Raw genomic sequence first — 22241 nt, 5'->3', positions numbered from 1 at the left:
CAGTGGCCGTGCTGACTGATCAGCCGATCAAGCAGATCCTGCAAAGATCGGATCGTGCGGGTCGGATCACTAAATGGGCCATTGAGCTCGGGGAATTCGACATTGAGTACCGGCCCAGACAAGCGATCAAAGCACAAGCACTCGCAGACTTTATGGCCGAGTGCACTATACCAGATGAGGTCAAGCCTGAACCTGAGCCACCGCTGGAGCAGACCCCGAGTTTTACATGGGCTCTACATGTCGATGGCTCTTCAAACTCGGGGGGTAGTGGAGCAGGATTTATTCTCACCAGCCCGGAGGGGGTGGTCGCTGAGCAGGCCCTGCGCCTCGAGTTTCCTGCTTCCAATAATATGGCGGAGTATGAAGCGCTCGTCGCCGGGCTTAAGCTAGCCAAAGAGCTAGGAGTGAAGGACTTGAAGGCCTTCAGTGATTCTCAGCTCGTCGTCAACCAAATTGTGGGCGACTTCGAAGCTAGAGACCCGACCATGCAGAAGTATCTCCAGAAGGTACGGGATCTCGCCTCGACCTTGGACTCTTTCCACATTCAACATATTGCCAGGTCGGAGAATCTCAGGGCCGACCAGCTGTCAAAGCTGGCGTCCTCTCGCATGAGCGAGCTTCCCAAAGGGGCAGTCCTGGAATATCTCCAAAAGCCCAGCACGGACGAGACCGAGCAGACCCTCTGCACCGAGCTCGAGCCAAGCTGGATGGATGGACTCATCAGCTATCTGCAAGACGAAACTCTCCCTGCTGATGTACGAGAGACTCGCCGAATCAAGCGCCTCGCCACCCGATACATACTATACGAGGGAAAGCTCTATCGGAAATCCTTCACCTCTCCCCTTCTCAGATGCCTTCGCCCAACGGAAGCTAATTATGCCCTGCGCGAAGTCCACGAAGGAATTTGTGGAAACCATCTGGGAGGACGAGCCTTGGCCTATAAAATTCTGCGCCAAGGGTATTATTGGCCGACACTCCAGAAGGATGCTATGGATTTTGTCAAGAGATGCGACCGGTGCCAAAGGAACGCCAACGTTCAACGCCGGCCCTCGGCTCTTTTGACTTCTATCAGCTCCCCTTGGCCTTTTGCCCAGTGGAGAATTGACATTCTCGGGCCATTTCCTCTGGCCACCGGGCAAAGGAAGTTCCTGGTCGTCTCCATCGACTACTTCACTAAGTGGGTGGAAGCTGAGCCCCTCGCCCGGATAACCGAGCAGAAGATGCGGGATTTCGTTTGGAAGTCCATCGTTTGCAGATTTGGGCTTCCCCGCATCCTTATCTCTGACAACGGTCGCCAGTTCGACAACATCCATTTCAGAGAGTTCTGCTCCGAGCTTGGCATTGACCACCGCTTCACCTCGGTCGCGCATCCTCAGACAAACGGAGAAACCGAGGTAACAAATCGTACTATTTTGCAGAGTCTCAAAACCAGGCTCGACAAATCTAAAGGACAATGGGTCGAAGACCTATACAATGTCCTGTGGGCTTACCGGACTACGTTCCGCGTCCCCACCGGCGAGACTCCCTTCAACCTGACATATGGGACGGAGGCCGTCATTCCACTAGAGATTGGGCTCCCCTCTCCAAGAGTCGAGCACCACGATGCTAGCTCCAACTCTTCGCAGCTCAGAGGCAACCTCGACTTGATCGAGGAAACAAGGGAGGTCGCCCGAGTGCGTATGGCGAGGTACCAACAAAAGACAGCTCAGTACTACAACGCCAGGGTCAAAGTCAAATCTTTCAGACCAGGGGACCTTGTCCTAAGAAGAGCTGAAACCTCCCGACCAACTGAGCGAGGGAAGCTGGCCCCGAATTGGGAAGGACCATACCGAGTCACGCGCATTCGCCGACCCGGAGCTTATCAATTGGAGTCTCTAGATGGGACTCCCATTCCGCGGAGCTGGAGCTCTGAAAATCTCCGCGTGTACCACCAGTAGAACCCTAAGGGGTCCCTCATTATTCAACCATTAAATTTCATCTTATGAATTTCACTCTATAAATTTCATTTCACGGTAAACTGATGGATTGCGAACTTATTCCGAGCTCACCAATTTTCTTGATTATCTCATGGCATCAGGTTTTATCTTTCCTAACCACGGTTGGGATGCCCTGATACCTCGGGATGATGGAGTACCTGCGTGGACTCCCTGAAGATGTCCATGAGTTTACGGTGCGCTCTCCATGGACGAGCTCGGCTCGTGCTCCATCGATTATTGAGTAGCGGTCCTCTCTGACCGGACGAGCTCGGCTCGTGCTCCATCGACTATTGAGTAGCGGTCCTCTGACCGGACGAGCTCGGCTCGTGCTCCATCGATTATTGAGTAGCGGTCCTCTCTGACCGGACGAGCTCGGCTCGTGCTCCATCGATTATTGAGTAGCGGTCCTCTGACCGGACGAGCTCGGCTCGTGCTCCATCGATTATTGAGTAGCGGTCCTCTGACCGGACGAGCTCGGCTCGTGCTCCATCGATTATTGAATAGCGGTCCTCTCTGACCGGACGAGCTCGGCTCGTGCTCCATCGATTATTGAGTAGCGGTCCTCTCTGACCGGACGAGCTCGGCTCGTGCTCCATCGACTATTGAGTAGCGGTCCTCTGACCGAACGAGCTCGGCTCGTGCTCCATTGACTATTGAGTAGCGGTCCTTTCTGACCGGACGAGCTCGGCTCGTGCTCCTACCCCGACCTCGGCCAAGATGCCCCGTTTCATCGGGATGCCCCGATACATTGGGATGTTGTCTTTATTGGCCAAGCGAGCTCGGCTCATTCTTTACCGGCTTCAGCCAACGAGCTCGGCCCGCTATTCCATTTCTGGATTTCTCTGCCGACGTCCTCGAAGAACGGAGTCCGAGCAGAGAAGCGTCCTCAGTCGCCTCGACGCATGGACGCATACGGTACAAGGTACCCATTTATTTAATGTTTTTTACATTATCTATTCTGCTTCTGGATTTCTCTGCCGACGTCCTCGAAGAACGGAGTTCGAGCAGAGAAGCGTCCTCAGTCGCCTCGGCGCATGGACGCATACGGTACAAGGTACCCATTTATTTAATGTTTTTTACATTATCTATTCTGCTTCTGGATTTCTCTGCCGACGTCCTCGAAGAACGGAGTCCGAGCAGAGAAGCGTCCTCAGTCGCCTCGGCGCATGGACGCATACGGTACAAGGTACCCATTTATTTAATGTTTTTTACATTATCTATTCTGCTTCTGGATTTCTCTGCCGACGTCCTCGAAGAACGGAGTCCGAGCAGAGAAGCGTCCTCAGTCGCCTCGGCGCATGGACGCATACGGTACAAGGTACCCATTTATTTAATATTTTTTACATTATCTATTCTGCTTCTGGATTTCTCTGCCGACGTCCTCGAAGAACGGAGTCCGAGCAGAGAAGCGTCCTCAGTCGCCTCGGCGCATGGACGCATACGGTACAAGGTACCCATTTATTTAATATTTTTTACATTATCTATTCTGCTTCTGGATTTCTCTGCCGACGTCCTCGAAGAACGGAGTCCGAGCAGAGAAGCGTCCTCAGTCGCCTCGGCGCATGGACGCATACGGTACAAGGTACCCATTTATTTAATGTTTTTTACATTATCTATTCTGCTTCTGGATTTCTCTGCCGACGTCCTCGAAGAACGGAGTCCGAGCAGAGAAGCGTCCTCAGTCGCCTCGGCGCATGGACGCATACGGTACAAGGTACCCATTTATTTAATGTTTTTTACATTATCTATTCTGCTTCTGGATTTCTCTGCCGACGTCCTCGAAGAACGGAGTCCGAGCAGAGAAGCGTCCTCAGTCGCCTCGGCGCATGGACGCATACGGTACAAGGTACCCATTTATTTAATGTTTTTTACATTATCTATTCTGCTTCTAGATTTCTCTGCCGACGTCCTCGAAGAACGGAGTCCGAGCAGAGAAGCGTCCTCAGTCGCCTCGGCGCATGGACGCATACGGTACAAGGTACCCATTTATTTAATGTTTTTTACATTATCTATTCTGCTTCTGGATTTCTCTACCGACGTCCTCGAAGAACGGAGTCCGAGCAGAGAAGCGTCCTCAGTCGCCTCGGCGCATAGACGCATACGGTACAAGGTACCCATTTATTTAATGTTTTTTACATTATCTATGCGTTGCTATACCATTGGTCGAAGAACCGAGCAACGGAGCTCGGCAAGCCAAAACTTAAGCTCAGGCCCTAGAGCCCATATCCTCGGAACCTAAAATAGATCCGAGCAGAGAAACTTCAGCTACAATAGACAAGTTTCCACACATGAATATTCATTTCAAAAAGCCCGGAGGCCTAGTACAAGAGCTCGGACCCGGCCTTAACAAAGTATAGAGGCCGCTCCGGCTTACAAAAAGGAAAAAGAAGATAGGAAAAAGGGGAAACTACACCAAGGGCTCAGGCCCGGCGACTTCAGGAACAGATGGCTCTACTGCGGCCGAGGCCCCCACGGTGGCTTTAGGAGCTGCCTCGGTGACCTCGAGAACGATCTCGCCTTCTTCAGCTTGACCCTCCTGGTCGGTCCCGCCAGAGGTTGGAACCTCTACCTCCGCCTCCGCTTCTGAGTTTTCGACCCCAGCGCCTGGTTGAAGCAGGCTAAGGTCGAAATCTGGGAGAAGTCGCCGCAACTGATTGCGGAAGTCCTTGAAGCCCTGGATGAGACCATTGACGCCTTCCTCTTCCATCAAGTTGCGAAACTCTTCCGATTCACGGAAGAGCTTGACGGCGTCCTGGGCCTGCTCCCGGGCCTCCTTCTCCCGAGCCTCATGGTAGGCGGCCTTCCGCTCCAAAATCTTTATTTCTCTTTCGCGATCCGCGAGCAGAGATTGCACGTCAAGTAGACGGATCTCGAGATCTCGGACCTTTATTTGAGCCTCCCCCACCTCCTGCTCGCGTATAGCGAGCGACGATTCGGCCTCCGTCCGGCGGGCCTCCGCGGCGCGCACTTCGGACCTAGTCAAAGAATGCGCACCCTTCTCCTCTTCAAGTTCGGCGACCAGAGTCCGAACCTCGTCTTCGGCCGCCCCTAGCTTCGCTTGAAGCACTTTCTGCTCGGCCTCAGACGCGAGGAACTTTGTTTCGGCCTCCTTGCGCCCCCTTTGATGCCTTCGGGCCCGGTCCCGATAGTCCTGGATGATGTGAATCATCGTCTCGGTCTCGTGGAGGCGCTGCAAGAGGGACATGTAAGAAACAGTCTTAAGCCGAAACACAAATTTGCACAGAGATAAAAGCTGACTTACTCGGATGGAAGAGCAAATAGCGGAGTCCATGAACTCGCCGTAGTTCATGGACCGAATTTTGGCCTGGTCGGCCGGGAGCAGCGCGACCCGAAGAACTTCGCGCGCCACTTGTGCATTATCGAGGGCCGAGTCGCCCTCGAAAACAGCCCATCCAGGAGCGTAAGGCACCCGCTCCTGAGGACCCGAAGAACCCGCCAGACCGGCCTCAGCTGGCCTGGGTGCAGCCGACCCCGTTGCTTCTTGGCTATTCCCCGGCTCAGAGCTGGGGAATTGGGGTCGAGTAGACGGCTGACCGGACCGTTGCGTGGTAGAGGTGGGGCGTGCGAGCGCCAGATCTGTTGAGGTCCTCCCTCCCTGGTCGGAATTTGGAGCTTCCCGCCGACCAGGGACTTGCGAAATCGGCACCGGACACGGAGGTGCCATCGTGGCTCCGCCAGAGCCCACGCCCTCTCCCCGACCAGCCTCAGGGCGCACGAGGCGAGAAGCGCGCGCCTCAACAGTTGTGGTCGTCGAGGTCTTCGCCGAGGTCTTTGCTTTCTTCCTCGGCTCGGTCGGTTCTCCTGAGAGTTCGGCCGCCCTCTTCTGGAGGCGGGCGTAAAGGACTTCGCTCTTGGTCACCATTTTTGCGATGTCTGCAAAGATGAGCAAAATTAGAACATTAGAACAATAAGGAAATAAGAAGTTGCTGTAACTATCCTTACCCTGAGGACGTGCCGAGCTCAAGCCCACGTTCACCAGGGCGTCCTCGCCAATGAGGCCGTTCAGCAAAATCCCGTCCCCAAGGCTGCGGATGGTATCGAAGATCTCCTGCTCACGCGGAGAAAGCTGGGGGAGCCTGTTGATGGACTTAAGTTGGGCCGGCCTCCACCTGGGGTCAAACCCCCAGGACCGTTCAGAACCCAGGAAGAAGAATTTCTCCTTCCAACCATGAATGGATGAGGGGGCACCATGAAAAAGTGGACGACCCACCCGGAGGGCGATGTAGAGCCACTCCCCATCTCCCGGGTTCGACTTAAAAATAAAAAGTCGCCGGAAGACGTTGACAGAGGTAGGAATCCCCTGTAGTAAACACAGTGATAGGAAACCCATCACTGTCCTCCAAGCATTTGGAGTGAGTTGCGCCGGGACCAACTGGCATACCGCCAGCAACTCATTCACAAAGCTGTGAAGAGGAAATCGGAGGCCGGCCCAGAGTGACTCCGAGTGCACTTCGATCCGGCCTACCGGAGGATCGGTTACCCGATCCCTTCGCCTGGCGGGTTCCAAATGGAACCCGTGAAGAGGAAAAAACCACTCTTCGGTCATCTCGACCTCCAGGACACTCATGGTGGATACTACTTCGCTAGGCAAAGAACCCATTACAAGAGAGGGAAATCAAAAAGAAGGGGGACCTGGGAAAGATGCCGGAGAAAAGGGACTTCGGTCTGAGGAAGACTGGGAGAATAGGAAGCTGGAAGCAGAAGGCAATAGAAAGAGGACAGGGGGCCGGGGGAGAGTTTATATAGACCTCCCCAACGGCCCGGATCAGCGAAGAAAGCGCTGCGTCCTGGTTAGATGATAACACGTGTCGGCCTAAGAGACAGAACGACGCATTTAATTAGGGCTAGCGCTTCGAATGTCGAAGCGCCCCATCGGATCGTGCGGAAAGGCATCCGCAATCGAAGATCGTGCGGCCCTATCATGAGCCCACGACGCGAGGACGCTTCGCAAAAGGTGTCCCAATAATGAGGTTCTTCGGGAAAGAAGAGACGCCGCCTATTAAAGGCACCTCGAAGCGTTCGATAACTCAAAACGCACAGTAAATTAAAATTTTCGGAATTCGTGATGACCCAATTAAAGCTACTTCCCGCGCTCCAGCTGATAGCCAACTGGAGCTCGGAAGTCGGGGGGTAGTGTTAGGGGAAAAAACCCTAAGTCATATATCCACAGAGGCGCTCGGCCGAAGAGCGCCGACCGGAAAGCCGCTCGGCCGAAGAGCGCCGACCGGAAAGCTGCTCGGCCGAAGAGCGCCGACCGGAAAGCCGCTCGGCCGAAGGATGCCGACCAGGAAGGCGCTCGACTAGAGGGCGTCGACCAGAGCGCGCGCCAAGAGGTGCCCCACCCAAAGCTGCTCGGTTAGAAAGTGCCGACCAAAGACAGCGCCAAGGCGCTCTGCTAGAAGGTGCTCGCCTAAAGGGCGCCGACCAGGAGTACTTGAAGCAACCCCGCCACAGGGCGCCCCATTGGGCGACCAGCTCGACTCGGCACTCTTGCCGAGCCGATGCCTTAACCAAATGTTCAACCTCCGCCTAAAGTCTAAGGGACTGACAACTCCTACGGCTTGCGACCTGCCACTATCTCCAAGCCATCAAGGCATAAGATCTTCGCAGGTATTCGGCACGACCTGCCATTAATGCACGAGACTCTCTCAAGCCTCCGATGCACTCAGTCATTTAATGAACACGGCCCAAGACGATCTCCGGATCACTGAACCATCAGAGCGCATGGCTCTACCTGACCGCCGGTTCATTCGGTAATAAATGCACTTACCATCCACAGACCCCAGGCCCGCTACGGCCGGCGGTTCAACCACTCCAACAGGTCCGATCGACCGTGACAACTCCCTGATTCCGGTCTGATTCGGCCCTGTTCTCCACTATGCCATAAATGGGCCAAATCGTGCCCAATTATCACAGACAGGGACAAATCCCCCGGTTACCTCCCAGGTAACGTAATCCCCTCCTATAAAAGGGAAGCTGGGAGAACCAAGGGGGGGGAAAAAACGAAAAACGGAAACAGATCCCCGGGACTGAACCCGCCGGGAAGCATAGACACAATTGAGGACATCATCCTCTTCGTCTTCTTTATCCTATCCAAATATTCTTGCTGTCTTCTCCATATACTCTCTTCCCTGCTCTCTCCACATACTTGCCCCCTCTGACTTAGGCATCGGAGGGCCGGCGCCGGGGAGCCCGGCCACCGGTTTTCCTTGCAGGACTTGCACATCCCCCCGCAGCGGAGGACGCAGCCGGCCGGCGCACCGCCGTCCGCCCCCTGTAGCAGCGGAGCTCCTCCTTCTCCGGCTTCGCGGCGGCCCCCGGGTCCAATTTCCAGCAACAAGTATCACTCAATGGATTGAGTCAGAAGGATTGACCTCCGTATGCTCGTAATGGCTGACGTCTTTGTGGCCTAATTCGCTGTCAAGACGGTGCTAGGAAAACCCATAACTTACCTACCATTTGGCAAATCTTTTGTTTTTTTTTAAAAAAAAATCTTAGAAATTCATGCACATGATATGATTTTTTTTTACAAACAATGCAGAATGCTGAAGGCCACTGTTTTTTTCGCCGCTCCTGATCAGGTGGTGATGTAGAGCTGACAGAATGGCCTACGTGAAACCACCTACCATGTGGACCGATGAACTCGGCTGGAAAACCGACGTCCTTGGTCGTACCCCACTCTTTAATCGGCCGCAAACGACCGGCGGGGATTAGAAACTTAGACCTGACATGCATGGTTATCAGACCGTAGAGAATTGCCAGATCATTGGGTCCCATGAGGCATCAAACAAGCGCTCCCTACCTTTTATGGCGGCTTGAATGATGCCATCTCCAGCTTACTCCCATTTACCAGCAGAATAGATTGCAATCAAAGACGGAGAGCCCTGAACCTTGGAAAGGTGGGTTTCCTTCCATGAGAGTTATGGCAGATTCTAAAATCTGATTTAGGGACTTTACAAAGATTCAACTAGATTTAGCTTGTTCCGCTGATGCCCTTCAAGAAGAAAATAAAATAGCCCCTGAATCCAATGTTCCTAGTAATAATGGTTAATTTTGCCACAAGATTTAGCACATGCAGAACAATCTCACTACAGCATGTGAGCGATCCAAATGTTGAATCTTTACCATTTATGTGCATGAAACAAGCAGATTCTGTCTCATGGTTCTCATAGTTCCTCCCCCATTAAGCCCAGAGTCGGGAAAGAACATCAGTTCTAAATATGCCAGGGGCCGGCTGTCGTGAAGGTAATTCCAGTGAAGTAGCCACAAAAGGGCTTGAAAAACAATCATGTGGAATTTTCATGAGGCACAGAGTGCCAATCATTAACAAGGATCTGTATGTTTCGCCCTCAGACATCAGTTTGTTAGCCTCTTTACCATCATCTTATTTCTAAGCCTAACCGTCCAGGGCACCCAGAGCTTTCATGTCCTCCAAGAAAGCCATATAAGAGTCATCAATGCTCTGCCCCTTCGGCGCCAATGAGGAAGCCACTGTCTCTGACTTTCCAAATGCTGGGGGGGCTGAAGGCCTCGCAGATGGCGATGCGGTCGAGAGGTGTGGCTTTGGTTTTGGTTTTGGAAGAGCAGTTTCTCTTCTCACACGCACTGATGCAGGAACCTGCTCCAAAGCCCCCAAAGAAACATTAGTTATGCAGCACAAGCAAGGATGGAAGTGGCAATCACCAGAGGAAGACAGAATTAAAAATTACAAAGCAGAAATAAATTAAAGAACAAAAAACAAGATATGCTAATATTGCTTAGACTCTAGCTCTAGCATGCCAGGGTATTCAAGCTCTTCCTTGATAGAAAGTTAAAAACATACTTCCCTCAGTAACTACATTAAATGGTAAGCAATTTGAATAATCAGGAAAATTTGAATCTGGAATCGACAGATTTACTTCTTAAAGAATGCTAAATGTTTCAATAAATCCATATAGTGAAAGTAAAATCATAAGACATTTTTGACTACTGTCTATACCACAATTAAGCAAAAGCCCTTCAAAGGATAATGATTTTACACTGATTTGGAAATCCTAAAATCATTGGATTTGCAATACCTCTCCAAAAAAAAACATGATGCAGTATTTCAACTGCAAGACAGACAAGTGGTTGTTTCAATTGCAGAAGTCATCTGAGGGAAATAGGACCTATATCATCATGGGATATTTACAAGGAAACAGGACTTATATCACCATGGATATTTTCAAGTCATCTTGATGCCAGGATTGAAACAAACCAACTCATGGAATCCAGATTCGAAAAACAAGGTTTCAGTTTACCCCAAGCAAGGGCAGTTTTGATAGTCTGACTGAGAAAACAAAAGCGTACGATTCAATAGATTATTTGAAAAAAAATAGCAAGAATGTTAATACAGAGGTAATGTTACATGTAAAGCAAGACAAACCACTAACATGATGGTTAAAACATACCATAGCTGTCAGTTCCGGGGTATGCTGTGCTAGAGGTCTCTTAACAACAGTTGATGCAGCTGTTTTGACATAGGATGGCTTCAGAGGTGGTGCAGGCTTCAAGGCAGCAAGGTCATCATCTTGAGTGGGAGGAAGACCTGGAGGAACTGGAGGCCTCAGAACTCCTGGTGGTCCAGGAGGTGCAGAAAAAGGAGGCCTGGGAATTTGTGGTGGAACCATGCCCGGAGGAGGGGGAGGGGGAGGTCTGTTAGGAACTCCAGGAACCATGCCCGGAGGCAGGGGATAGCGTCCAACACCTGGAGGCATCATGTCAGGTTGCAAAGGGTGCATCAAGGGAAGTCTGTGGGGCATTGGTGGTGGCTGCCTTGGAGGTGGTGGCAGCAGAGGTGCCATCTTAGAGTTGTCATTTGAGCCTGAAGCACTATTTGCACTAGATTCAGATGACATAGCATCAGACTGGTGATTTGCTGATTTTGGTGGTAGTCCAGGGGGTGGTGGAGGTGGGGGGAGCACAGCTGTAGCCTGCAAAAGAGATACATGTCAGACATCCATAGTTTAATGAGCATCGCATTCACAATTCAGGTAAACTTGAGGAAATAGAACTCCCTATATTTTGAAAATCCTGTTTAACTTGATGAGATAGAACAACTCCAGAATTCTCAAAGAGTTTTGCTAATAATTGATACTAAATGTTCATGAGAGCAAATTATAGCCAACCAAAAGAAAATATCCCTAAAACATAATATCTTGCAAAATTTTGAAAAATTAGTAAACCAACTTTTCTGAAAAGAAAGGAAAGCGAGACACCAGAAGAAAGAGAGACAACAGAGTAATAGCTCATTTAAACGATCAATGACATGATGAAAAATAGTATAAAGAAAATATTTTTGTAAACATTTATGGTCAGAGCAAGCGATACACTTGGGATGAGAGGCATATTGCATAAAGGCAGAGAAACCTGAAGCACTTCTAGGAAAAATGTTTTATAGTATAAAATACAAAAAAGCTATATAGTATAAACTACAAGAAAGAATAAGTGAAAAACTAAGAAATAATGAAGAGTGATAAAGTACAACTTTGAACAACCACAGTAACAAATTGAAACTAAAAAAATACCTGATCAGACTCTTTCAGATTTAGGCCCTCTGAAGCTGCATTTTTGCTATTATCAAATTCACTTTCGTTTATACCTGGTGGAGGAGGCTGGGAAGGCCGCTGTAGTGGTGGGGGTGGAGGAGGAGGAAGCAAAGTATGAGCTGCAACTGGATCTTTGGGTGGAGGTCCCGGAGGTGGTGGGGGAGGTAATGATGTTTTTGAATCTAGCACTGGCTTGGGTGGGGCTGGTGGTGGGGGTGGTAAAGGTATAGATGCAGGTATTGCAGAATCATCAACAGAAGTCAATTCACCAGAGGCTGGCAAAGGTGGTGGTGGTGGAGGAGGAGGAGGTACAGATAAAGTTGCTTCCTCCGTCTCTGACTTTGATGTTGATGCTGCAGCACTTGAAGAAGTAGGCAATGGAATCCTGGGTTCTACAGTATATTAGTCAAAAAAAAAAGAAATTAGAAGGGAAAAATATGGTGATCGATAAATATAAACAGAGAAAGAGGATGAGAACAACCTATAGATGACTTGTACATGGGAGGTTTTCCAGGAGGTGGTGCCCCTGTTGGGTTTAATGTAGGATGATAGTAAACTGAGTCCTGCATCCATACGCTGAGTTAGCTGCATCCAAGTAGAAATTTTAGCTGCAGTGCAATTCATATGAAGGCGCATACCTCAGGTTTTGGATGTTTAGATCTTTCCTCTTCTTCTGCAGTTGTTCGTCTTCGAGGGGGACCCAAATGGCTAGTATCGGAGTAAAATATGCAAAAGAAACATCAGTAGAGTACCATATTATGTTAAAAAGAAGACCAAATTCAAGAAATAAACCTCACCTGAACATTACTGGCGCCTCCCCTTTTTCACGCATTTTCTCTTCATACTCCTGTTTAAAAGATAAGAAAAGAATGGAGATAAATTCAGCAATGTAGAGAATCATTGACAGATGTTACACAAACTCGAGTCGTGATGAAATGTAGTACTAAAAGTAGCAAGTTTGATTTCAACTTCTCAAGTCCTATCTATTATAATATTTAGTCATGTTATCCAACTTACTGAGATCAAGTCCAGTTTAACATTGTCATCTACCTTTTACTTAATCTCGCTTCCAGTTTTCAATACCTTAAATCAGACATATTTCCATCTGACAAAAATATTAATGTTAATGAAGGCTCTCTCTCATGCCTCCAACACATAATCATCTTTTGGTATATAACTTCTTTGATTAAATCAATTAAAGCCACGTGATCCTTACAGCAGGTATCCACCTTATGTATCACAAATACACCCATCATAGCCTAGTTTGAATTACTGTCATATAACCAGCCACATATGCACATGGCTGCTGTATGTATGTAGTCACCATCCTGGAAACCTAATATGGCAGATGCACATATGTAAAGAGTTAATCATGCTTGTGCATGCAGAAAAAACATCCAACCTACTCAGTAACAAAGTTTACCCTTTTTTTTTGGTACAATGACAAAGTTTACCCTTTGAAGTAAGATAGGATGTATGAATTGTTAAACATTCATTTGTATCAAAGGTTACTCCATTTGCCAGCATGATATTTCAAAACCTTTCGCCACTTCTGTATGACAGAAAGAACCAGGTCCACTCAAAACTGACTATAAAACTTAAAAAAAATGATAAAACATAAGTTATTAATCTTCTGCTCTGTGCAACAAATTTAAATAAATACCCCTAAGAAAGGATTAAAATACTGCATGTCGCACTATCATAGTTCCAGGTATCAGTCAAATATAAGGATGAATGCTCTGAAAAAAAAGGGACTGGCCTTCTGTATAACTACGGAAAAGACAATGAACAAAATGAGATAGAGTAGAGCTAAGTCAAGGCCAGGATACAATAAAGGTTAGTCGAGGCCACGATTGATTAAGTGTTATGTATATAAAATTTGATTTGTTGCCGCCCATCTAACAGCTACAAACAACAATAAAAAGGATTTAAATTGTTCAACTAAAGCTAGTATAAGCAAGTGCAGCAATATAAAATTCAGATACGAAGAATAGTGGTTAACAGATTATCACACTTGGAAGGGTTGTGTAATGTGGAAGTATTCTGCATGTGCATGAAGCATAACATCAAAATGGAGACAAATTTCAAGAGTGACATGTAGTAAGGAGACATGGACATATGTCGCCCAAAGTTGCCTAGGGTGCAACTGATTTACATAGCAACAATCTGGAAAGGTAATATTTTGACCCATATTGGGACACTGAGAAAAACTGAGATAAAATATGTGGTAGAGGTGCTTTTCTATATGCTGTTCAATGTAAAAAAATAATAAAGTGATTAGTAAAATAAAGATAGATCAGAGAAAGTACCATATGAAAAGTAAACTTATGAGCTTTCAAGATTATTGCTGGTTTAAATTCACCTAACATATGTAGATTATAATGTCTTAATCCTGCCTAATACTAAAGACTCTGGATGGATTAATTATATTATCCACAGGTCTATTGCAGCTAAGCAAGGTGATAGTTTTGAAATGTATGACAGTAACATCAATTTCATCTTCCACTGTAGCTACACAATCCACCTCGCAATATGCTTCATCTCTATCTCAGAAGTTACTTGAAGCTCCTCTGCCCATGATCTTTATAGCTTCTTGAATTGCAAATTTTCATCTGAACAAACCAACATATGAGATCCTCATGTTCCTAATAGCCCACAAAACTAACAAACCCCTCCCGTATTTTACTTCAACCCAATCTTTATAAGTTTCTCAATGCTCCTCTTCATTGTACTCTTAATTCTTTGTCGCAACTGCATATTGCCAACAGGACCAACTACTAGAAAATATCTTCACCTTATATAATACATCGAATGATGATATTATATCTTTATGAAGAATGAGAAACGGTTGTCAAAACCAAAACTTCTGCAATTGTTGTCATTGTTGATACTAGGAAGAAGGCTTGAAACCCCAGAGATGAACCTGTATCCTTTAAATTTGAAAGCAAAATGAGTATGCTTAAATAAGATTTGAGATGCAAAATCCATCCACCTCGTGCTGCATCCCCATGCAGTCTTGCTTCACACCTCAGTGGCTTGAAAGGATCACTTTTTTATGCATGTCAATGGTGAATTAGTAGAATTCTTCAGTATCATCTTCCATAACTTTAGAAATTGTTTGACAAGAAATAATTTATCATACCTGTAATCATTTAAAAGAAAACAGTCAGCATCATAGGCCTCATATTTTACAATGTTTCAATATGTCAACAGTCAGTCCTACTACAGTTAGTATTCAGCACGGCATACCATAACTGCATCAATATTTTCAATTTTGCTTTTCACAAATTTTACTTTCTCCCTCAAGCATATTGTATCATACTAATCGTAATCAGGGGCGGCCCAATACATCTGGGGGCCTAAGGCGAATTCAGTAAATGAGGCCTCTTTTTTTTTAAATAATAATTTTTTTTAATAAATATAAAATACTTAAAAAAATGTTATGGAAATAGATTGCTGTCAAGTACACTATTTCAACAAAGATGCATGAATCTAATAAAGGTAGACAAAAAGCCTCTTCAATTTAATATAATTCTTGAATGAAAATATAAAAAAAAAAACTTAAAAAAAAAGCCCATGAAACTGTTCTTGGCAATACTGTTTACCATGTGAAGCAAGAGCAGAATAGGAAAAGGTCATCCCATGGCGCTTCACGGTCAAAGAATTTGTCCAGAAAGGGACCTCTCTATAAGAGAAAGTAGGGTCATTATGGGAAATTCACTCCATCTAATTAATAAAAGTCCCATCCCACCATCTCCCCTTCAAGTGAGTACCCAAGCAGCCACTGCAACATCACGGCACAGCAGCCATTCAACCCCCCCTCCCTCCTTCTCTTTCTCTACCCTCCTTTTCTTTTGCTGAAGACCATCTCCCCCTTCAAGTGAGCACCGAAGCTGCAACTGCAACATCACGGCACAGCAGCCATTCAACCCCCTCCCTCCTTTTCTCTCTCTACCACCCAAGAGGGGAGAAGAAACCGAGAGGAGAAAATTAAAAGAATCTCCACCCTCCAATAAGTCCATCTCCAATCCCCCTATCTTTCTTCCTGATGGCCCAGCTGGATCAGGAGTAATGACTTGTGAGGGAAGGAAAACCAAGACCAAAACCAAAAAAGAGAAGTGATGAAAGATAAGAGTGGCTTCAGGCATGTATCAAGCCAACCAAATCCCTCCTCTCTCTCTCTCTCTCTCTCCACCCAAAACAAAACTACTGTCCCCAACTTCCTCTCTGCAGGCCAGGAAACCCTCCACCTCCCTTCCATCAAGGGGGAGGACTCGTAGCCAGCTTCCTCGGTCGCCTAAGGCCTTGGGCCGGTTCTGATCGTAATATACTTTTCACTTATCAAGAAATGTATTAAGATTCGTCTTTCAACAAAAATCCAACAAATTCAGGTTGCATGATCACAGAGAGGTCATCATTGATTCATATATTCTAACTCTTCCCTAATGCATAGTAGTTAATTAATCATCAAGATTGTTCTTAAATTTTTCTAATTAATATCATGAAATGGAGACTTTTGCACATCATGAAAGTGATTTGATCGAAATTTGCAATCATAGTCTGAAAGCACATGTCATCCAATATTTATCTCATCAAAGATAGCCATCATATCCACGAGACCAGTACCAGGAACCATACCAGTTTGTCATTGGTTCAATATGGTAGATTTGGTGCTATATGGTACAGTACGTATCCCATACCAAGATGGGCTTGCACCACTTTTTTCTCACTCCCAACCATGTTACCACATGAAACTAGGCGATACTTAACTGGATGGTACAGAATGGTTCCACTTAATTCGAACTGGTACGGTCTGATTCAGTTCATGTACCAAACCGAATCTTGGTACTATATTGATGCCTTACTAGTATAATTGGTATAGTAGACCTTGATCATAGCTGAATTCAGAACTAGTGATGGTCCACTTCAATCCACTCATGCAAACAAATAATAAGATAAATTCCAATTCAAAGAAATTAACTCTCATAAGAAGGTTAAGTACCAAATTTGATGCAAAAACATTCGCCAGCATCTCAAACAAATATGATTTCAGAAATTTATGGAAAAGAGGAAATATAATTTAATCCACAAGATTTTTCCTATTCATCTGATTGAATTTTAGCATTTTTGATCAATATGATCAATGCCAGAATCAAATTTAAAGTAATCTTCTCTTAAAAACTTATTTAGCATCAAAAGAACAAGTTATTTACCAATTAATATGATCCTACAGTAGTTGAGTCCTGTCAATAAGAATCTTCAATAAAAGAAGAACCAAAACTCTGGTCCCTTCCATCACGATGGAATAAACCCTCTTACAGCCTTTACAAACAATGCAAAATAATTTCTTCAAAATGGCTCCTTTCCCCAAATAGAAATCCTAGATTTCTCAAAATATGCATCCATGTATTTCTAAATACCCTGTTTAAGCAAGATAAAACAGAAATAAAAAAGAAAAAAGAATCCTTGTACCGAACTTATGGGAAGTACTTCAATTATAATCCCGCTCCCTCCCTTTGTTTCTCACTTCTCCTTTCTAAATGTCATAGATACGAAAAAAGACATCCAAATTGGTTCAGTTTCCAATTTTCCATGCATAAGGTCCCCATTAATGCCCCTTTCCTTCCCCCACAAAAGTCATGCACCAAATAGAAGACTCAGGTGAGTTCAATAATACTATAGGTAAAGCTGGAAAGAACTGGAGCGCATCAATCAGATTTTACAAAACAAATTCTCTCTAGAACTTATCCACCACAGATCTGGAAGGTCATTATTCTGCAAACTTTGATTGTTGTCGCCAGTTTTGTTCTTAGACAACCTAGCTTTTCATCTGAACAGGACCCCATGGCAATTATTTTTATCGAGAAGATGAGAGAACTTTGATAGAAATGGCAGTTGTTCATTCAATACATAATGAGACACTAATTAGGATATGTCTACATGTGCATTAAGCCATTAACAAACCCTATGGTGAGCATGCATAATTTCAATAAAGCACCAGAGAAGTAGCATCTGAATATCTCTGCAATTAAATATTAATTAACTATAAAAACTTAGTAACTGTTTAAAATCATACAGTCATCTAGATTTTATGTAATGCTTATCCATCATAACATAGGGTTCAAGTGCATGCACTATGCATGTCAAAGTGTCATGAGTTGTAACCCCAAGTAAATTCATTTCAAATTAGGCCTTCTATGTCAAAGTTCTTAAAGATGGAGGGCATACTGATATATTCAAACCAAGACAGTCTAAACCTTTTCAGACATGGATTGTTATTCATATATTTAATAAGTTTCACCCCTTGAATCAGAAAGCATCAATAATACGGAAACATAAGATTGGCATCGGTCGCTTGTATGAAAAATATTTCCAATAAAACCACAATCCTTAGGGACGTTCAAAGATTCCTACTTCAAAATACCTCAATAAACACTCAAAGATATACAATGTAAGAAGTCGGGCATGATTGAAATGACAAGAATAAAAAGAAAACTACCTTCCTTTTCTTCAAAACTAGGTTTAGTGTGTCCTCAAGCTGTCTCTTCTTATGTTTTCTTGCCTTGTCTAGAGCACCATCCGCCTCTGCATCAATCAATGGTAAGTATAGATGTTTCCATACACTGGGATGCCTAAGCTACATATCAAGTGAAGCAACACGTGTAGAAATACGGAAGAAGTACATGATGATAATGATGACAAGGATGACGGCAATTATGATATGATAATGCTACCATCAGTAATTATACAAGAAATCTTAGATCATATAAGCCTAATAGGTGAGGAAGAAATGAAGTATCATATTTAGATTTATCACATTTTGTACATTAGACATAGGACAAAAATTCACCATCAAAAAAGCATATTGATATAGGTAAAGGATATGACTAGTTCCATGAATTTACATGAAACCGCTTGCTATGAAAAGCAAAACATCTAAACCAAAAAAAAGAACTAAAAGTTTAAATGCAACATGAAATTGATAGAAAAGGTTCCGTTAAACTTTTATCGACCCTTTGTTCATTATTTTAGGGGTATAGAGTGCCTAAACATGCTAACCGTATTATCAAAATGGGAGCAATTCCCTTCTCTCCTTCCTTCCTCCTTTCCTTGCCCCTTCTTCACCTCCATCCACCTCCTATTTCACCTCTACCTCCTCCTTCCCTCCATATGCTCTTTGGAACTCTCTACTTAGATTATACTTCCCTCTCGAAATTCTTTATATTATTCATACATCATGGTACAGAACTGTCACATTTCTTTCTTCATATCTTGCCTATAGTGCATAAATAGTAATAAAGCTGCTTATCTACTCTCCAACATTTTGTTATCTTCTCCCCATGCCAGAATCAATCAACCTTATATTCTGCTCTTTTTCATTCGATTCTCTTGTATCTTTCTTTGTGACTCGTCTGCAACATTTGTTAACAGAATCATCATTCTTTCATGTCGCCAATACAACATTTCAAGTGGCCGTACTTTCTATGCTTTTACAAATGCCAACGTAAAGTTGTGAAGACACAAGAAAGCAAATAAACCTCCTCCAAAACTTGGAGCAGAAATAAGAATATGAGCACTATTTACAGCATACTTAAAGAGCTTAATATAATAATAAAAATGAATAAATATACCAGAGGTAGTGATAGGTGCTGGTTTATAGATCATTTTTATTTTAAATTTAATAATATAATATATGTCAACGACTTGAATAAGAACACACTACAGGAAAAGTGATTTTTTTTGGCATTTTTTATACCCTTTACCGACGCTTATAAGCGTCGGCAAATATTCGGCCGACGCTACCAAAGCGTCGCAGAAGCATTTCTATTAGAAATGCTTAAACAAGAGAAGGACAGAAGAATCCTTACTAATTAATTTCAGAAATGGCACTTCAAAGTAATTCACTTCTGACTAATTAAACCTATGACATATGATAAAATGAATTTCTGCAAATGTAATTATATAAGTCATAAGGTACTCAAAGCTACAAACTTAAGATTACTACTAGCCATTTGAAAGAATTTGCTATGAAAAATATAATGCCTAAATCACTTACTCATCATTTCTAATTTCTGAATCTGCTCCCTGATGGAGTCAGGGTCTTTCTTCAAGAGTCCAACCTCTCGCACCTTCTTCCTTTCCTTTTTGTTCTGAAACAGGGATTACATATTTTTTAAAAAATCAGAAATATAGCTGGTTTAACTAACCAACTATTATTCAGTCATAAAGACATGGTTTTAGCCATTAAAAAGAAAACAAAAAAAAAAAGCTGAATTAGGGGTTACAGTATTCAAAGGTTTCAACCAAATTTAGATATCATACGATACTTCAAATTTCAAGGTTTGAAATATTGCACAACACATCAGTACATTAGATAAAAAGGAAGCCATGTTTTGCAACTTATCCAATACTTCTGACTAATTAATGAACCGTGATTATTATCATATATTCCACATCAATAAAAAATAGCCATAATAAAGAAAAAAATACCCAAGGTTTCACAGCATCATGCAAAAGGTTTTCAATTTAACTAAATCTTCTTAAAATATTTATAAAAAAGTGAGTATGGCAATTGTTAATCTGAAACATTTGAAAGAGATAAATGAAGTTTGTCATGTACTTCTTTGGCCCATATGCATTTATTCGTATATTACTGAAAAAGAAAGACATCAAGGTTTCAAAAATCGATCTTTAACACAAGCTATGAAATTTTATAATTATACTCCAAACGTCAGTGCATCAGAACCTTCAGAGAAAGATGCCATCAGTGACACATATCAAAGCATCACACTTAGAAAAGGAAACAATATCCCTATATAGATTGTTGCCAAAGCTTCAAATAAAAGTCAAGTAAAATCCTATTCGATTAGATGGAAAAAGTTAGCAACTCATAAAAAAATAAGATATCTTCTCAAGAGCAGAAGGAGCTATCTAGTGGGTATATGTGTTTGAAATATCTGAGGCCCCTCAAAAAGGTCTAGAAAGAGCATCAAGAATAAGGTAAAACCAGTTAAGAAACGCATATACTGCAAATATACTTGAATAAGTTCAATAAAAAGAAGGAAATGTCCTTAACAATCAGCACAGTAGATGAAGATAATGCATAACACATACAAAGAAAGGGGTATCTAAGGATCATACATGGACACACACAAACTAAAATAACTAAAGTATTTGATTAAATCTGGTAATGCAGTTTTGCAAGATTGCGCTAAAGCTGATGATGTGTCTTTTAGGGCCCAAGCCCTAGGCTAATGATAACCAACATATGAACAGTTCCTCTAGGAAATTCAGGCTGCTGCATCATGCCCAAAATCTGATACTATCGAGTTGCAGGGCTATCAAACAAGGGAAGACTTTTAGCCTTATCTTGCTGCCAAAAAAAAAAAAAAAGAGAAGAAGAAGACGACGACGACGAAGAAGAAGATATGCCCTGATAAGCAACCAAATTCAATCATAAGCTATTCTTGATGAAAACTGGGTCCAATAAAGAAACATGGCTAGGAAAAGGAGGAAATCAAACAGAGCAGCAACCCATCAAACCCACGTGATGTGAGGCGATCAAGAAATAGGGGAATTCATCGAATAATAACATCAGAAAATAAACCCTAGAGAACCGGAGGTAATCGGGGGAAGGGTAATTCTTGTCCGCACCCTTTTGAGCTCCTTCTTGCGGAGCTCCTTCCGGTAGGCGTCCGTAGGGTTCATGACCTTCCCTCCCTTTGTCGTCTTCATCTCGGCCTCTGCCGGCGCCGCCGCTGAGATCGAACCAAGACTAGAGCCCGCCCACTCCTCTCCTCTAGGCTTCGCTCTTTCCTCTTGCCCTCCCTCTGGATTCCGTGATCTTCGATAGGCGCGGCGAAGAAAGAGCGATTTCTCGCCGGAATTTGATCGGATTATATCTGGAAGGCCTGGGTCGGTTTGGCTTGGAGTCCTATCCGCCTTCTATGGAGAGGGCCGCGAGAGGGTTGGGTCCGGATGGATGCATCGGTTCAACCGCTACTGCTTTGGCTCGGACTGGATATTTGAATCACAAATTTAGGTACAGCCGTGGTGGACTCGAATGATCGAATTAAGGGAACCGAGACCAAGAATTGGGTATTGAATCTAACCTGGGCCTATTACATATAAACAGGCCTGCTGAAGAGCTCCGAATTCGGCTCTTAATCGAGCTAGCCTTTTTTTTTTTTTTTTGGGTTGAAAAACGGTATTTATATTACTCTAACGTGAGTACTAATCGAGCTAGTTTGGCCAAAACCAATGAACTCTTGCCAAGTTAAAGTATAATTGGAATGGAAGGCAACTATGCCTGCAAGTAGTCAGTTGTTGGTAAGGCTGCAAATGGGTCGGGTCGATCCGTGACCCGACCCGCGTAGATTCGATTCGACCCAAATTTTAGGACTCGCGGTTCCGGATCGAATCCTAAAATTGGATCTGAATCATTTTCTGGATCGGATCTGGATTTGCCGAATGGACCCGGAGAAAGAGAGAGGAGGAAAAGCCCTAAGGGGAGCAGGGTTCAAGCGTGGAAAGATAGCAACAAGCATAGGTTCACAGAATCCAAAGGAACCTCGGCCGGTCAGGATTCTGTCTTGATCTATTACACTGTTGATACCTCTAGTGTCTCGGTAGCGGGCTTTTTTTTTTTCCCTTCTGTTTTTTGGTTTTTGTTTTTTTT

General features: G+C 44.4%; 1 protein-coding gene across 2 annotated transcripts; it reads right to left on the bottom strand.

Annotated features, from left to right (window-relative positions):
• Positions 1-9093: 9093 nt before the first annotated feature.
• LOC103720675 (protein EARLY FLOWERING 5-like) lies at positions 9094-21557 on the bottom strand. 2 transcript variants are annotated; one of them, XM_026809830.2, is made up of 10 exons: positions 21218-21547; positions 19620-19713; positions 18063-18148; positions 14556-14705; positions 12361-12410; positions 12202-12271; positions 12045-12126; positions 11543-11955; positions 10427-10948; positions 9094-9615 (listed from the first exon to the last, which is right to left on the bottom strand). In XM_026809830.2, exons 4-10 carry the CDS (start codon positions 14571-14573, stop codon positions 9394-9396), a joined length of 1377 nt encoding a protein of 458 aa, XP_026665631.1. In that variant the 5' UTR covers positions 14574-14705; positions 18063-18148; positions 19620-19713; positions 21218-21547; the 3' UTR covers positions 9094-9393. The 2 variants fall into 2 exon arrangements, with proteins under 2 accessions (XP_026665631.1, XP_008808723.1); XM_008810501.4 differs by lacking the exon at positions 14556-14705 and having other exon boundaries at positions 21218-21557.
• Between the last annotated feature and the right edge of the window lie 684 nt (positions 21558-22241).

Source organism: Phoenix dactylifera, chromosome 16, assembly GCF_009389715.1.
Source record: "Phoenix dactylifera cultivar Barhee BC4 chromosome 16, palm_55x_up_171113_PBpolish2nd_filt_p, whole genome shotgun sequence".
Classification (NCBI taxonomy): Eukaryota; Viridiplantae; Streptophyta; class Magnoliopsida; order Arecales; family Arecaceae; genus Phoenix; species Phoenix dactylifera.
The sequence above is the reverse complement of the archived record's forward strand: the minus strand, read 5'-3'. Positions and strand labels throughout refer to the sequence as shown.

Coding starts and splice junctions, on each gene's coding strand:
- LOC103720675 (XM_008810501.4), bottom strand. CDS start 21,298: ATGAAGACGACAAAGGGAGGGAAGGTCATGAACCCTACGGACGCCTAC. Junction 12,127..12,201: donor CTAAACATCCAAAACCTGAG/GTATGCGCCTTC, acceptor GTATGGATGCAG/GACTCAGTTTACTATCATCC. Junction 10,949..11,542: donor ATCTGAAAGAGTCTGATCAG/GTATTTTTTTAG, acceptor TCTCTTTTGCAG/GCTACAGCTGTGCTCCCCCC.